The sequence below is a fragment of the Halichoerus grypus genome, chromosome 3 (assembly GCF_964656455.1).
Source record: "Halichoerus grypus chromosome 3, mHalGry1.hap1.1, whole genome shotgun sequence".
In the NCBI taxonomy this organism is placed as follows: Eukaryota; Metazoa; Chordata; class Mammalia; order Carnivora; family Phocidae; genus Halichoerus; species Halichoerus grypus.
This window is the reverse complement of record NC_135714.1, coordinates 31,034,747-31,051,645: the sequence shown is the minus strand read 5'-3', so window position 1 is coordinate 31,051,645 and position 16,899 is coordinate 31,034,747. Positions and strand designations below refer to the sequence as shown.

At 46.5% G+C, this 16,899-nt stretch overlaps 1 protein-coding gene and 1 long non-coding RNA gene across 3 annotated transcripts in view; one reads left to right on the top strand and one right to left on the bottom strand.

The window, feature by feature from the left end:
* Positions 1 to 3,729, top strand: part of LOC144381332 (uncharacterized) — a 51,039-nt gene extending 47,310 nt beyond the window's left edge. Inside the window, exons 3-4 of the long non-coding RNA XR_013446308.1 lie at positions 3,115 to 3,330; positions 3,457 to 3,729. This is a non-coding gene — a long non-coding RNA (uncharacterized LOC144381332). The remainder of the gene's footprint in view (positions 1 to 3,114; positions 3,331 to 3,456) is intronic.
* Positions 1 to 15,926, bottom strand: part of PGM2 (phosphoglucomutase 2) — a 37,934-nt gene extending 22,008 nt beyond the window's left edge. Inside the window, exons 1-4 of one of the 2 annotated variants that reach the window (XM_078068491.1) lie at positions 15,780 to 15,926; positions 10,356 to 10,523; positions 5,495 to 5,601; positions 1,351 to 1,435 (exon numbers count right to left, since the gene is read on the bottom strand). In XM_078068491.1, the coding sequence (XP_077924617.1) occupies positions 1,351 to 1,435; positions 5,495 to 5,601; positions 10,356 to 10,523; positions 15,780 to 15,869 (450 nt within the window). In that variant the 5' untranslated portion in view covers positions 15,870 to 15,926. Of the gene's footprint in view, positions 1 to 1,350; positions 1,436 to 5,494; positions 5,602 to 9,527; positions 9,752 to 10,355; positions 10,524 to 15,779 lie in introns of those variants that run through there. The other variant, XM_078068492.1, reaches the window with a different exon arrangement.
* Positions 15,927 to 16,899: the final 973 nt, after the last annotated feature.

The following is a 16,899-nucleotide window of genomic DNA, read 5'->3' as shown; positions in this document are numbered from 1 at the left end:
TCAGCTCTCATCTTTACAAGACTTCCCCTCCCCAGGTGGGGGGAGTGGCGAGCTTCTCCCTACGGCCGCATGTGAGATTTACTACACACAGGGAGCCTGAGGTTCTAGCCATCTGGCCCCCTCCAGCCTCCCACCAAGAATCTCTGTGGTCATTTGTCCCTTTAGGAGTTATTTTATATCCCCCAAGCAAAGAAAAGGGGAGAACCACTCCACAGCACAGGAAAACGGTCATGCGACACTCATATAATTCATGTCTGATAGAAAAATAATAGCAGTCAACACTGACATTGTACAGAAGACCAAGGATGCTTGAACACATTGCAGTTTTTCCATCAAACAATGAAATCCGAGCTACGTTTGGACATGACATTGCGTGTCTACTGGGTTATTTACAGTCTGGGAGATGCTGCATCTACCTGTCAGTGCACCAGAACCAGTGAACGTCAAACTGCAGAGCCAGCTTCTGTACTGACTCACTCTCTTCTCCACCCGATGGGAGGAACTGCACTCTACTCATGTTTTTGGCTTAATTTCTAAAAACATATGTTCTCAGGGGCGCCTGGGTGGCTCAGTCGTTAAGTGTCCGCCTTCGGCTCAGGTCATGATCCCAGGGTCCTGGGATCGAGCCCCACATTGGGCTCCCTGCTCCGCGGGAAGCCTGCTTCTCCCTCTCCCACTCCCCCTGCTTGTGTTCCCTCTCTCGCTGTCTCTCTCTGTCAAATAAATAAATAAATAAATAAAATCTTTAAAAACATATATTCTCAGCATCTGGCCCCATGCTTAAAAACAACAGCTGCCATAGTCCCTATTGTCTTTTTCTTTAGGTTTTGCTACGTGAAGGATCTAATTGAAAAAATCTTACTAAAATATGCCAAGCATTCTTCATGTTCTGGTCATGAATAGTACTTAGAACAAAACATGTGTATAAAAAGCTGGTGCGTCGACCTGTCAAAAATACTCAGGGTGAGGCATGGTTTGAGGTGAATTCAGATTTCGACCCAAGAAGTTTCCTAATTGTGCCAGTGAGAAAAAGAAATACAAACCAAATGAAAACAGAGACAACAAACAAAAGACATTTCACTAACTAGTTAAAATATCCTTTGAATGTTAAAAAGGAAAATAGCACTGAGAAAAAAATAAACTCTGATGCATCAGGAGTTGAACACCAGAGAAATATTATTAGGATGTGGGGAGAACATACCCAGAGAGGTGAGAGAATGCCTGAGAAATGCTAAGGGGCTCTTCCGTCATATAAATACCCAAATCCTAATAGCTTAAAGACCATAAAATGCAGCCACATCCCATCCCTGATCCCATGACAGAAAATTATAAACAGAAAGGGTTACTTACCACAAAGGGGGTTGGGGTTATACCAGAAAAGAGGTACACAGGAATCCCTTGAGTGATAAATGTGGTTGCAGCTAGTCGGGCAAATCTGGAAATGCAGCGTGATGGGGGAGAAAGGAGAGTAGGGTGTCAGGACTGTGGATGACGGTGAAGAAGGAAATGAATGCTCGACCCCTTCTTCAGGTTCATTCATTCTATTTCCATTGGCATAGGACACTCAAGTTGGAGGAATCTTAGAAGTCATCTTGCTCTACCCCTTTGTTTTACAGAAATGGGACTAAAGCCAAGAAAAGCCAGACAAGTTGCCCCATGTCAATTAGTCACACAGCAGCTGAGCGAGGCCCGCACCCAAGGTTTTCAATTCCATCTCGGTGGTTCTCAGCCAAGGACAATTCTGCCCCTGTGGGACATCTGAAATGTCCAAGATGTTTTTGATTGTCACTGGGGAGCAGGGTAGGGTGCTACTAGCAGGCTAGAGGCCAAGGATGCTGCCAAACATCCTACAATGCACACAGCAGGCCCCAACAAAGAAGTATCCAGCCCAGTATGATGTCACATGTCAACAGGGCAGAGGCTGAGAAACGCTCGTCTAAAGTTCTCACAGCCCAATATAAGCCACACAGACTAGCATCTGATGAGATGTCGTCTCATGAAATATGAGGTATATTGGCATATGTATGTGAGTGTGCATGTGATATATACACAGGGCACAGACACATCGTGGCTCCATTCGGCCCTTTAAAACAAGACTTAAGGGGCGCCTGGGTGGCTCAGTCGTTGAGCATCTGCCTTCAGCTCAGGTCATGATCCCAGGGTCCTGGGATCGAGCCCCACATCGGGCTCCCTGCTCCGCGGGAAGCCTGCTTCTCCCTCTCCCACTCCCCCTGCTTGTGTTCCTTCTCTGTCTCTCTCTTGTCAAGTAAATAAATAAAATCTTTAAAAAAAAAAAATAGATAAAACAAGACTTAAATCTTTGATGCTGATATTTTTCTTAGGACAGGACACAGAACTGGGCATCAAATCTTTCTTCAGCCTTGGGGTAAGATATTTTATCACAAAAACTGAGCAGTTTACTTCCATTGAACCACATTATACCATTACAGGATTAAACAAGCAGATATGTATTCATTCTCTTCCCAAATATTTCTTGAGCACCAGCTTTAGCCAACACTTTCTGGGAGCTGGCTGGGCACAAAGAGATCTCTGTGTTTTCACAACTTGAGCGTTAAAATTCCTAGGATCCACAGCAATACAAACATGATTTTGACAGTGGAAAAAAAAAAAGCCTCCACATAAGGGAAACTCATAAAAATAATAAAATACAGCAAAAACAATTTTAATAAAAATCTGAAGTAGGTCTAAACTGTATTCATTTGAACTGAAGTGACTTCAAACTGATGTCACTTTCACCCTCATGAAATGTTTCTCTTGTGTTCTGGCTGACTTTAAAGTCGCTTTCTTGAAAGAAGCAAGGGAGACACTCAACGTATACATTATATATACAAACTAAGTTACAAATCTGCACAGGAAAGATTCAATTAATGTGCTCTCTGCATATGCTTGACAGTTACTGTTTATGTGTTTATGTTCCCCACCAGATATTTAAAATTGGAAGATTAAAGGACTAACAAACAGTTCCTACATAAAATTCTGTGCCTGCAATCATTTCTGACTCTTTAATAAGATTCCATTTGCTTACCGTGAATGTTTGACCGTGTACTGGTTTAATATTTATGCTACTATCTCTGAATGTCTTGCATGTTGTAGGGGATAGAGAGCGACCCTGAGCTCCACTCCATCCCATCAAACCCGGAGACCTGAGCCATAAACTCACAGAGCAGTCACTTTCCGGAAATGATATGGCTCCGAGGCCAGAGTAAGAAATATCCATGCCTTAGTCAACAACGTGAACACATCTGAAGGATGCATCAACCAGAAGCAGGAGAGTCAGCCTACAAAGAAGCAACTTCAGAAGCTCCACAGGTACAATTAGCCACATATGTGCACCGCGCATGCTCTGGCTGCAGGAAGTGGCCCAACCCCGGGGCCAGGAAAGCACGCTTATGACTTAATTTTTTTTTTTAAAGGTTTTATTTATTTATTTGACAGAGAGCGAGAGAGCACAGCAGGGGGAGCAGCAGAGGGAGAGGGAGAAGCAGGCTCCCCACTGAGCAGGGAGCCGGACACAGGGCTCGATCCCAGGACCCCAGGATCATGACCTGAGCCGAAGGCAGATGCTTAACCGACTGAGCCACCCAGGCACCCCGCGTATGACCTAATTCTAACTGTAAGCTCACTAACTAAAAACTGACAAACTGATATTCTGGCTTATACTATGTCTCTCTCATAAACGTCGAGCTACGGTTTCTCTCTTGCTTTGTTGACTAAAACCACATTTTTGAGCCTGCAGCTTAAGAGCAAAAATCTTAACAGGGTGTCTAGATGGCTGGGTTGGTTTAGCATCCAAATCTTGATTTTGGCTCAGGTCATGATCTTAGGGTCCTGAGATCGAGCCCCTGTGGGGCTTCAGGCTCAGCACAGAGTCTGCTTGAGGTTCTCTCTCTCCCTCTCTGTCCTTCTCCCCCTCACTTGTGCTTTCTCAGTAAGTAAGTAAGTAAATAAATAAATAAATAAAATCTTAAAAAAAAAAGGCAAAAATCTTACGTCATTCTGAGTTCAGTCTGGGAGCTGACAGCATCTAATCTTATGCCCTGGCCATACTCCCTTCCTCAGAGCTGCACATTTGTTCCCATCAATGCTTCTCTCTTAGATTAGAAGCTCCTCATGGGCAAAGATTAGGACTCTATGAACTCGGGGCGCCTGGGTAGCTCAGTTGGTTGGGCATCTGCCTTGGGCTCAGGTCATGATTCCAGGGTCCTGGGATCGAGTCCCACATCGGGCTCCCTGCTCAGTGGGGAGCCTGCTTCTCCCTCTGCCTCTAGCGCTTCCCCCTGCTCATGCTCTGTCTCTCACACTCTCTCAAGTAAATAAATAAAATCTTAAAAAAAAAAAAGGAGGGGCACCTGGGTGGCTCAGTGGGTTAAGCATCTGCCTTCGGCTCAGGTTATGACCTCAGGGTCCTGGGATCGAGTCCCGAGTCGGGCTCCCTGCTCAGCGGGGAGCCTGCTTCTCCCTCTCCCTCTGCCTGCCGCTCTGCCTATCTGTGCTCACTCTCTATGTCTCTGTCAAATAAATAAATAAAAATCTTGAAAAAAAAAAAGGACTCTATGAACTCATTCTGCGCTGTAAAGGTAATGAGACTTTTCATTAATATTAAATATTTGTATGTTCTTCCAACCTAAGAAACTACTAATACATATACTCTGGAGTAAAAATTCATCATAATAGGGGACGTGTTCAAGTGAAAAAGAGGGTCATGTAACATGATTAAGAGCGGGCGGTGGCGACCTACGGCCCGTTTGTAAATAAAGCTTTATTGGGACACCACCATGCCCATTCCGTGCGTATGACCTAGGGCTGCGCTTGTGCTCTGTGCCGGAGTTGAGTAGTTGTGACAGACTGCACAGCTCATGACGTGTAAGATGATTACTTCTGGTGTCAGCTTCTTGATGCTGAAATTGTGGCTCCTTCTCCTGTTTCACGATCTTAGAGCATGGAGATAAAAGTACGCACTTTATAGGTTGTTGTGAGAATTGAATGAGTAAATACCTAAGGGCCTCATTCACACCCAGCACTCAAGTAATTGCAGCTCTTACTATCATCATCATCATCATCGTCATCTGCATCTGCATCATCACCTGCCTGTGGCTACATGAGAGTCCCGGTGGTTTGGGAATGATACAAGAAAGCAGCTGAAAACAGGTGCTCAAGAAATGGGAAGGAGCTCAGGCGGCTTATGCATAGTGGGGGAAGAAGAAAAATGACAACTGGAAGAAGGCGAGAGGGAGAAATAATGTTGCCCCTTTAAAAAATGTCTGTCTTTTAGACAGATCTTAAATTCTCTTTTGTATGAATACTTTCATTCTTTTAAACCCAAACGTAAAACCAGAATTCGGAAACGTTGCAAACGGAATGTACTCATCATTTCTATAGATAAGCAATGTGGCTGACAAATGTATGCGAAGTGATTAAAAATAAAACCACAAAATACACTACAAAAAATGGTTTCTTACGTATCTTTCAATACCTTTTGCTGTTGCCTCCACTTGGTGGATGAGCTCGAGCGTCAAAGCTGATCACAACACCTCTTTGCTTCAGGTCACTGAATTGCTTTTCCAGGTATCTGCAAAATCCCTAAAAAATATCCCATGGATAATTAAACAAACTGAACAATAAGAAAATAACAGTTTTATTTATTGTCTAGCTATATGTATGAGGCACTGTGCTAGACACTTCGTGTCTATTATTGGTAACCCCCCAGATCAACTTTGCTAAGGAATCCCATTGTATAGATGGGAAAGCTAAGGCTCAGAGGGGCTTGCCCAGACACATGAAGAGCAGAGCCTGGATTTCTGTCTGGGTCCGGTTAGAGGTGGTACAGGGCAAGGGTTTAAAAGCACACAGAATCTGTGGGCTCATACTCTACTCTGCCACCTACGAGAGCAAATGACAAATCCCTTAGTCACTTGGTGGCTCAGTTTCCTGTTCTGTAAAACAGCAAAACAACAGTACCTACCTCAAAGGGCTGTTTTTAGGATTAAATTAATTAAAACCTGCTGAGTGCTGACAATCCAACACCCACTAAGAACTATTTGTTTGCTGTTATGAGCATTATTTTTATCACTTTCCTTCAAGGTCTATGTTCCTCCCTTCACACAAGTTCTAAAATGTCTGAGGAAAAGGAGGTGTTTCAGACATTTCTGCCTGCTCAGTAACATCAGTAAGTCAAAGAAACTTAGTATGTTTTATAAGTTTTTGACAATTATCTGATCTAAACCTGTTCTACTTGTGGTCTTGTTTTCTAGCAGGTGAGCTTTTATGGAGGCCTTATCAGTCCAATTACATGGCACAGCCAATTATACATATAAAAATTGTGCAGAATTTGGGCTATTGCCACCTGCTGATGGAATGCACAATTCCTGAATCTCAGTGGATGCAGTAAATAACCTCACATCAATTGGAAATATGGAAGATTAGAAAAACAGTAAACTTTGAATTCAACAGGTTTATATCACTGGACAAAATAGGTTTTTATTTTGAACAAAGAGAATGCGGGCTGACTAATATTACTTATTTCACCTGGACTGAAGAAAGTCTTTTTTTTTTTTTTTGTCCCCGCCCTTAAAGGAAGTCTTTTAAAAAATAAATAATAACTCTTTATTTTTGGTAAGAGAGATCCTTCACAGCTTTGTTGCCAAAGCGGTGCCAACTGAGAATGCTTTTCATTTTTCTTAGACAAAAATATTACGTTGGGGGGCTCCTGGGTGGCTCAGTTGTGGAGCGTCTGCCTTCGGCTCAGGTCATGATCCCAGGGTCCTGGGATCGAGCCCCGCATTGGGCTCCTTGCTCAGCGGGAAGCCTGCTTCTCCCTCTCCCTCTCCCTCTGCTTGTGTTCCCTCGCTCGCTGTGTCTCTCTCTGTCAAATAAATAAATAAAATCTTAAAAAAAAAATATTCTGAGGTCGAGTGATACAAAGAAGGACACGTGTGCATTGGTTTTGTGGGTTTTCCAGAAGGCACCCAGATGCCTCGAAGGCTTACACCAGCGACAGCACCCTCTGCCCAGCCCCAGCCGATCCCCGTGCTGTGGCCCCAGTGTCCGAAGGCACGAAAAGCACTCAGTCTGAGCCCAGAATCCTCACACCACCAAACTGCTCTCAATAACTGGGGCCAGCTGAGACTAAGGGCCTGAGAAAATGGCTAAGAGAAGAGGGGATGTTTATTCTAGAGAAAAGACTCAGTGTGTGCTGAGGGAGGTTTATGGAATTGAAATGTTACTACAGGAGACATAAAATGAACTTTGTATGGCTTCGAAAGCTCAAACTATGACCAATATGTAAAAACTGAAGACACATTTGAGCTCAAAATCACAAAACCATTTTTTTTGTCTTTTGTTTAGAGCAGGGGGGAGGGGCAGAGGGAGAGAGAGAATCTTAAGCAGGTTCCACACCCAGCGCAGAGCCCGATGTGAGGCTCGATCTCACAACCCTGAGATCATGACCTGAGTAGAAATCAAGAGTCAGCCACTTAACCGACTGAGCCACCCAGGCGCCCCGAAACCATTCTTTAATGAGAACAACCCAAAGACAGATTGGCTATTCCAGAAGACAGTGAGTACTCCATCATCGATGTGAGGTGGCCTGGTGAAGTAACCTTAGAGGAAATTACAACCTCTATCAATGAGGCAAACAGTACAAAACTTTCCCTCTACTCTCTACCCTGTTTCCACTGGGATGTTTATGGCTCACATACATCTGCCTCTTAAATCCACCCAGATGAATTTTGGGGCACCATTAGGGTAGGAGTCCACACTGGAGACCAGCAGCAAGAGTGCCTAGACCATAGAGAAAGCCAGCGCCTTCTGCCAGGTGACACCACCCCAGGCTGGGGATGGCAGCCTGGGTGGTTTGTTCTGGGAACCTCTTTTGCTGATTATTAGCCACTCCTAAGACTTTAAAAATGTACCTGCCGATCTCATAAAACTGTCATTACTCTGAACATCCTTGTCTCCTACTGTAAGTGGTCCAGTGTAGGCTGGATAATCACTTGAAAGTGGTGGGGGCTATAGAGGAAATTATCACAAGGAGTGGCTGGTTGAATCAGCTGACCTTTAAAGGATCTACTCATTTTAGTTCTGTAGGATTCTTACCTATCACAAGGTCTACTCCCAGAAGAGGCCAATTCCCCTAGGGCAGAAGATGTATGAGATAGGGCCTAAGACCTTTCTGTGGATAGATTTCATCATACTTACAAATTAGATGTAGATGAGTACAGGAGAAAAGGCTCTGGGTTCATCTAGAATCCCTCAGAATCCCCTAACAATTAAGCCTAATAGGGGATGGAACCAACTAGACTTTCCAGTGTCAGCCATGCGCATATATCCCATTTCCTGTGCCCCTCTAATGGGACCGACATTCCTCCATTGAGAGGTGAGTGTCTATGTGCCCTCTCCTTGAACACGGACAACCTCCTTGAGTCGCTACTGACAAACAGAATATGATGGAAGTAGGTGAATTTGTGTGACTTTCAAGGCTAGGTCATCAAAATCAACATAGCTGCCGCCTGTGCACAGTGTCTCTGGATGCTCTCACCGGCCGCTCCCCGAGCCACGCTGTACGAAGCCCAGGCCACACGGAGGCCTCCAGCCCCAGCTAAGACCTCAGCCAAAAGTCAGCAGTGACTGCAGACATGAGTGGGAACGAGCTTTCAGTGATTCCAGCTTCTGAGCGGGCTCAGGTGGTGCCAAGTCCCGCAGAGGGGAGCTGTCCCCACTGAACTCCACCTATAGATTTGTGAACGAAACAAACGTGGTTGTTTAAAACCACTATGTTTTGGGTGGTATGTTATATAGCCTAGAGCAGAGGGCGACCTTACCCAGTGGCACAATTCCATGCTATCCGTGAACTAGAACAGGATTCCCAGGCTCACTCCACTCTGAGCCTTCCCTCCAAAAAGATCTCAGGGAGCCCTATTGCTGAACAGGAAGCTGGAGCCAGGGTTTCCATGGCAACCCCATACCCTTATGTAAGACTTCTTATTAGGGTTTCACTAGAACATGCCCAAGTCTGCCTTTTCTGCTGGGAGCTACATGTAAGGTACACATAATCATCATTAGTCAAATTTTCTAGACTTTTTTTCCCCTCAGAATTAAAGTCGCCTTCATTTTTAACAAGTCTAAGTAGTTGAAGAAACAGAATAATCGGGGCGCCTGGGTGGCTCAGTTGTTAAGCGTCTGCCTTCAGCTCAGGTCATGATCCCAGGGTCCTGGGATCGAGCCCCGCATCGGGCTCCCTGCTCAGCGAGAAGCCTGCTTCTCCCTCTCCCACTCCCCCTGCTTGTGTTCCCTCTGTCGCTGTGTCTCTCTCTGTCAAATAAATAAATAAAATCTTAAAAAAAAAAAAGAAAGAAACAGAATAATCTATTCCTCATTTCCTTCATAAACAAAACTCCAGATACCTCATGACAGAAAGGTTTCATCTCTATTCCTAAAAGTTGGGTGTAGACTCTGACAGTAAAATTTACAAATGAAGGCAAAGGAACTCAGCAATAATTTCCACCTACACTATCAATTAACATGAAATAGAATCAGCTTCTGGTTATTCTGGCCGTTAGAGAAACTTCTCAATGCGTGCATCGCTACCACCATTGCAGAAGTACAAGACCATAAAAGTCGTCAGCTTAGCTGGTGGATTTGCACTGGAATGAAAGTTCCATGAGGGAATCTGTCTGTTTTAGTCATTGTTGTATCTTCAAAGCCTGGCACTTGGTAGGCATTCAATAAATTTCTGTAGAAAGAAAGGAAGAAAGGAAGAAAGGGAGGGAGGAAGAAAGAAAAACAGAAAGAAAGAAAAGCAGGCTGTATGAATTTTGAAACAAGTACCCTTTCACCAATTGCATAAGCCTACTGTACAGAGTAAATGTGTGACTCCCTGGGCCTTGGCAAACCCATAAGACCTGGCCATAATTAAAACAATATAGGTCCCTCAAATACAACAGGAGCCCGGGGTTATATTAATTAGACAAGGAGGCCATTAGACTGAGGAGGCTTTAATGTCTTGATTGCCTATAGAAGCAAACCCAAACCCAAGCCTGTAAATGCCTGAAGGTTAAGAAATTAAAACCTAAGGGCGGCCAATTACTAACAGCCAGAGAGACTTTCCCAAAACAGGCAACCGCATGAGCTATAGCCAATCTATTAATTTCCTCGCTCTGCTTCTGCTTCTTCTCTGTCTTTCTCCCAGCTCCTGCCAGTGGGGTGCTCGTAATGACTTCCAGTTTGGTACGGCCCGATTCAAACAGGTTTTTGCTTAAAATTGTTAACATGCCTGAGTTTATCCTTTACCGCTGGGAACATGTTAAGAATAACCAAGAAATATAAACACGTGGTACCTGTGTAGTCTGGATGATGGTCAAGTCATTCATATGAGAAATTCCCGTTCCCATAGCAGCTCGAAGGCCGGCTGTCCCAAACTCCATTCGAGCCCCAAAACATTTCTGTAGTTCTTCTTTATCACCGTCCGCCATTAGTTGTTTCGCTGACTCCAAAGTTAAAGGATTCTGCGGAACAGAAACGTATACGACATACAGCCAGCTGAAGAACAGAATAAAACATCTGAAATATAAAAAAAGACTCACAATAACTTAACCTAGAGGGGGTATATATTTGAAAAGCCCTACACATATGGCTTCTCAGTTTCCGATGATGTTGAAATCTGAAATAGGAGGTAAGGTGGTTTTTTTTTTAATTGCACATTACATTAGTTTCAGGTGATTCAATTTTTTAATTATAATCTGTGATACTGTGATACAATATGAAATATACATTTCGTTTTGTCCCTGGCTCCTGGAATAGAGCTTCTAACTAAAACCGTTGGAATTTCCAGAGTGGTAGGGGTGAGAACAACTTTTATTATTATTATTCATAATAAACCCCGTTCGCCAAACCTGAGTTTATGCCCAGGGAGTGGCCTGGTTGCCAGGGAAACCAACTAGTGATTAGAGGGCTGGAGGCTGGGTTCCCTCACCAGTGGCCAAAGATTTGATCCCGCCCAGGGTAACAGAACCTCCCCCCAAAACCCTCAACAACTGGTGTCAGAGACCTTCGGAGCTGGTGAACACCTGGGGTGCTGGGAGAGCATGGAAGCTCGGCACCCCTTCCCACACACCTTGTTCTATGCAGCTCTTTCATTTGGCTGTTCCTGAGCTGTATCCTTTCCAAGAAAACTGGTAATCATTAGTAAAATGCTTCCCTGAGCTCGGTGAGCCGTTCTAGCAAATTATCAAGCCTGAGAAGGGGGCCACGGGTACCCCTGATGTATCACTGGCTGGTCAGAAACACAGGTGACAACCTGGGGCTTTTGACTGGCATCTGAGGTGGGGGTAGTTTTGTGGGGCTGAGCCCCTAAGCTGAGGGCGGGATCTGTGCTGGGTCCGGGTGGTGAGTGTCGGAATTGAGTGAAATTGTGGGATGCCCAGTCGGTATCCATAGAAAATAACTCGGTGTGGAAAACCTGTACATTTGGTGTCAGGAGTGTTGTGACTAGAAGGAAGTAGTTTTCTCCTTTATATTGTGTTATTTTCTTTCCCACCAAGGCAAGTGCTTTTGGAGAAATGGAATGAACACCTAGGTTCTGGGGTCTAACATCCAGAATGGGATGCCAGCCATACCGTCACCTACCGACTAGATGCACTTGGGTAGATTATTTTGCTTCTTTTTTTTTTTTTTTTTTTAAGATTTTATTTATTTATTTGACAGAGAGAGAGTTAGTGAGAGCAGGAACACAAGCAGGGGGAGTGGGAGAGGGAGAAGCAGGCTTCCCGCGGAGCAGGGAGCCCAATGTGGGGCTCGATCCCAGGACCCCGGGATCATGACCTGAGCCGAAGGCAGACGCTTAACCATCTGAGCCACCCAGGCACCCCGACTATTTTGCTTCTTGAATTCTCAGTTTCTTCATCTGTAAAATGGGAACAGTCTAGAACCTCCTTTACAAGGCGGTTCTGAGGTGGTTTGCATTAAATTAATGTAAAACATCTTTCTCTGCCTGGCACTTAGTTGTAATCAAATGTTCATTTTCTTCTCTAGTATCTTCAAATTTTCCCACAGAGTTATGAGATTATACAGTTTAAATCAAAACCTTACTATTGTAGTGTCTTCTAATTTGTACAATTCTTTCACATACCTGGTCAAATGTGAAGCTTGAAATGACCACAAGAAGCAGACAAATAACAAAAACCCCAATTTACAGAGGAGAAGCCTCAGAGATTAAGTGACTTGCTTAAACATTAATCTAGTGCTTTCTCTATTACATTAGCTGTTTCAAATAGACACTCCTATGAATCATTTAAGTTCATTTTACATTGCCTGATTTTCTTTGTACAAGAGTTGCAGAAAATGTTAAGAATGGAGGAAAATGACAATCACATTAATGCCACATCAGGCTTTTAAATTAAGAGTTCAGAGGAACCAGGGCGCCTGGGTGGCTCAGTTGGTTAAGCGACTGCCTTTGGCTCAGGTCATGATCCTGGAGTCCCTGGATCGAGTCCCACATCGGGCTCCCTGCTCGGCAGGGAGTCTGCTTCTCCCTCTGACCTTCCCCGCTCTCATGTGCTCTCTCTCATTCTCTCTCTCAAATAAATAAATAAAATCTTTAAAAAAAAAAAAAAAGAGTTCAGAGGAACCAGAGAGCAAGTACTTTTTCTTACAGTCGTCATCCAACTACTGAACATGCAGCCAAGATATGCCACGTAATTAAACTTTGAAATGCTATTGCAATAAAACATTGCAATAAAAAGTGAAGAGGAAGTAATCCCGCATTTCCAGATTGTTCCACCTTGGGGTCAGGTAAAACCTCGCCTTTTGGGTTAAAAGCAATAGCCACTGATCACAGAGCAGGTGCCCTCAAGGAAGGGTTTAGATCTGGAACACAAAAGAGGTTTAATAAATATTTGCTGAGTGAAAGAGGAAACACAGACTTCAAGGCCACACCCAATATCTGGTGAGTTTCCTGTACACGGGGTAGATGTGGAAAATGCCAACTGGCCTTTGATAGCCATTAAAGACCAAATAGCCTGAGAGAAACCAAAGGAGACAGAGAGATTAGAACTGCAAAGTCAGGAGGGCGGCAGAGATCAGAATCAGCCAGGAGAGTAACCGAAGCTGATAGCAGAGACACCAGGGATGAAGGTGGGGATAAGGCGGAGTGGGAATGCAGAGGGCACCTGCCTTGCGGCCCTGGGGGAAATCAGAGCAGACCGCTGCAATGCTTTTGGTTGGCAGGATGCTCCCCACTTGGCATCTGTCTCAAACCGAGGAAGAAAGAGAGGAAAAAACAAGAGGAGTGGTAGAAATTAACAATAAAAAGGAGGGGTGCCTGGGTGGTTCAGTCAGTTGAGTGTCCACTTGATTTCCGCTCAGTTCATGATCTCGGGGTCCTGGGATTGGGTCCCACGACAGGCTCTGCGTTCAGTGCAGAGTCTGCTTGGGATTCTCTCTCTCCCTCTCCCTCTGTCTCTCCCCCTGCTTGTGCTATCTCTCTCTAAAATAAATAAATAAAATCTTTAAAAAAATAAATAAAAAGAATAATATCCCTTTACCTCTACCCAGGGAGGTACTCTCTCTCCATATACAGATACAACATTTTGTGGAAATTAGGTTTCTATTTCTTCAAAGGGAAAGGCTCATTGAAAAACACATTATCAATTATGACTTTAAAAGGATTCTAGGGGCCCCTGTGTGGTTCAGTCGGTTAAGCGCCTGACTCTTGATTTCAGCTCAGGTCATGATCTCAGGGTTGTGAGGTCGAGCCCCGCATTGGGCTCCATGCTCAGCGTGGAGCCTGCTTAAGATTCTCTCTCTCCCTCTCCCTCTGCCCCTCCCCTCCTCTAAAAAAAAAAGGATTCTACCCACCTCAAGTTACTAAGTTATCAGAAATGGAAACATTTTCCTTCTCTACAGAATTACAAGACTGTCTTTCCAGAAAAAGAAAAACCACCCAAGAAGTTGCCAATAGCATCCTGTGGGGGATGTGCTCTCATTTCTCATTCAGGGGCAGGAAGCGAAGAGGAAGACCTGGCCCCCGGCGCCAGAGCTCGCACCTCCCTTCCTTCACCCTGCAAGTATGAGCCATGCACCATATCAGGCCCTAGTGACCATGGAAATTAATGAGCAAGTGGACAGGAACTGCTGTTTAACTTGTCGGGGCCCAGGGCAAAATGACAGCGTGGGACTCCTTGTTTGACACGTTTTAAGAATTTCAAGACAGGACAGCCGAGGATTAAACCAAGTCCTGGGCCCTCCTGGGACAGGGGCTGTGCTACCAACACGGGTCCTGCCTTTCAAGTCAGCCCTGGGGCCAGACATTAAACAAATACACCTACAAACAAGGTTTTGTTCTGTTCTGTTTTGTTTTGTTTTGTTTTTTGACCAATCTAGAGATAGTATTAGGGAGACATAATTTACCACTGGTTGTCAGGGAAGGCCTGTCTACATAAAACACGTTTAAGTGCAGACCCAAAACAGGAATGACAGCACGAGCAACAAGTTCAGCAGAGGAGCCAAGGAACATTCTGGGAAAACAAAGTGCATGCGCAAGGAGCAAGTAGGAGAGTCAGACAAGAGAGGGGGTACTGTCTGGAGTTGGGTCCCTGATTCTCTCTCTCTGCTCTAGCACCTAAGAGAGTGAACAGGGGAAAAGCTAGCGGTGCTGTGAAGGAGTCCCCTTCTATCTTTCCAGCAAAGCCAGAGACGGGAGGAAGATGCCTGAAGCCAGGCGGGCCCCATCAGGAGTACCCGTGTTCACAACCGAGCACCTGGGAGAGGTGGATGGGAATACTGCTCTGCAAAGTTCCCAGGAGCAAAAGGCACAGGATGGACGGAAGGATTCTGGGTCTCTGGGGACGCACCGCGGCCTGCGGAAGGACGGCTGAGCCAGCGGTCTGAGTGACACGAACGCGCGCACGCCCCAACTGGACATGACCCTTGGGCCCGGCCAAGTCGAGATCAGCTCCGGCTCGCTCTCCCACTCCCCCACTTGCAGCCCCAGACGGCCAGATGCCTGGTTTTGTCCCGGGACACCTTTTCCCCGGGCAAACTTCGGATCTGCCACAGGCAGGGCCAAGTGCAAGGAGGCCTGGCCACCCCTGCTTCCTCCTCCGCCGCCTTCCCGAGTTTGATGAGAAAAACAGCTTTGTTTTTCTGAGTTGCTCCCAAGCCACTTTACAATCTTACAACCCTGCTCACATCCAGAGGGATTCCCGCCCTAAGCTCTCGCTTTGCTTTCCCCGGGGCACCTTTTAAATAACCACTTAAAGCTCAGCCCGGAGAAAAAGTTAGCGACCGCGCCCCAACCACCTTACTCCGGGTGCTTGCTACCCGGCTCTCTCTGCGGCTCCCCGGTGACCTGGGACGGAGGGCTGACCTTGCCCCGGCTCTCTGCACCCACTCCCCACTCTTGGATCCGTAATACAGCTTGTGACTCTACTTCCTCCGTGTGGATGCGCTGAGACCGCGCCTAGCATCAAACTGCCCGGGTGGGTCCCACTTCCCCACAGCGGGAGCCCGGCTGCTGAGGGCGCGAGCTGTGGCCTCGCGGGGGCGGCTTGCGTCTCCCCATCCAGCAGCTCGTAATCTGCATATTCGTAAATTCAGTACAGCAGCTCCGGTATTCCTCGGGCCGTGCGGCCGGCGGCTGCGAGCGGCGGGAGGGAAGGAAGCGCAGGCACCCGCACTCCCCGCAGGAAAGGCAGGGGGGCGCCCGCGGGGTGCAGAGGATCCCACGCCTCCCCCGGACGCTCCCACCCCCTGGCGCCCCTCACCCTGTCCCATCGCAGCCACCGCGCCGTCTCCTGGTCCAGCCGGGTGTCCATGCCTGGGGCTCCCGGAGCCGCGGTCGCCGCCGCTGCCATCCCCGCGCTGCCTGCAGCCAAGCTGGGGAGGCCCGGGGACTGCCCTTCCGGCCGGGCCGGGAGGGGGGGGCGGGGCATGGAGAGGCGGGGGCGGGGAGAACCGGCCACGCGGAAGGCCGCGTCCCGGAGGAAAGCTCCGCCTCCTTGCAGTTCACCCGAACGCCTCTCGGGGGACCGAGGCCTGGGTCAGTGGAGGGGGAGGGGGAAGGGGACGGGGCAGGGGAGCCGGGGCGGGAGGCGGGCCAGGGTAGTGGAGGTGGGGAGGTTGTTGCTGAGAAAGTCGTTACCATCGTCCCTGAAAGGTCCCAGGTCACATCCACCTACACAACAGCTATTCATTGTGCCAGGCACCGTGTCAGTGCTGGGGCCAATGATGAGTAAACTCAGGTAGGAGCCTGAAAATTATGTAGAAATTATTTTTTTAATTTTATTTGTTTATTTGACAGAGAGAGACACAGCAAGAGAGGGAACACAGGCAGGGGGAGTGGGAGAGGGATAAGCAGGCTTCCTGAGGAGCAAGGAGCCCGATGCGGGGCTCGATCCCAGGACCCTGGGGTCATGACCTGAGCCCAAGGCAGACGCTTAACAACTGAGCCACCCAGGCACTCTATGTAGAAATCCTGAGGGTCATGAATAACTGAGAAAAATCTTGAAAAAGAACAAAATGGGAGGATTAAGATAAATACACGGTGGAATAGAATGGAGATCCTGGAAACAGTTATAGGTGTATGGACAGCTTATTTCAGAGGAGACACTGTAGAGCAGGGTGAAAGCACTTTTTTTTTGGATTAATGGTGGTGGGTCAACTGGATATCCAAGTAGCAAAAAGGGGAAAGAAACTTGAGCCCCCACCTCATATCACATACAAATAAACATTCCAGGTCAATTGCAGATCAAGTGTGAAAGGTAGAATGAAAATTCTAGAAACTAAGGTAGGAGTACGTCTTGATGACCTTGGGATCGTTAAACCATAAAGAAGATGCATGCAGTGAGCATAAAAGGGTGTGTGCAAGAATATTTCTAGCAGCAC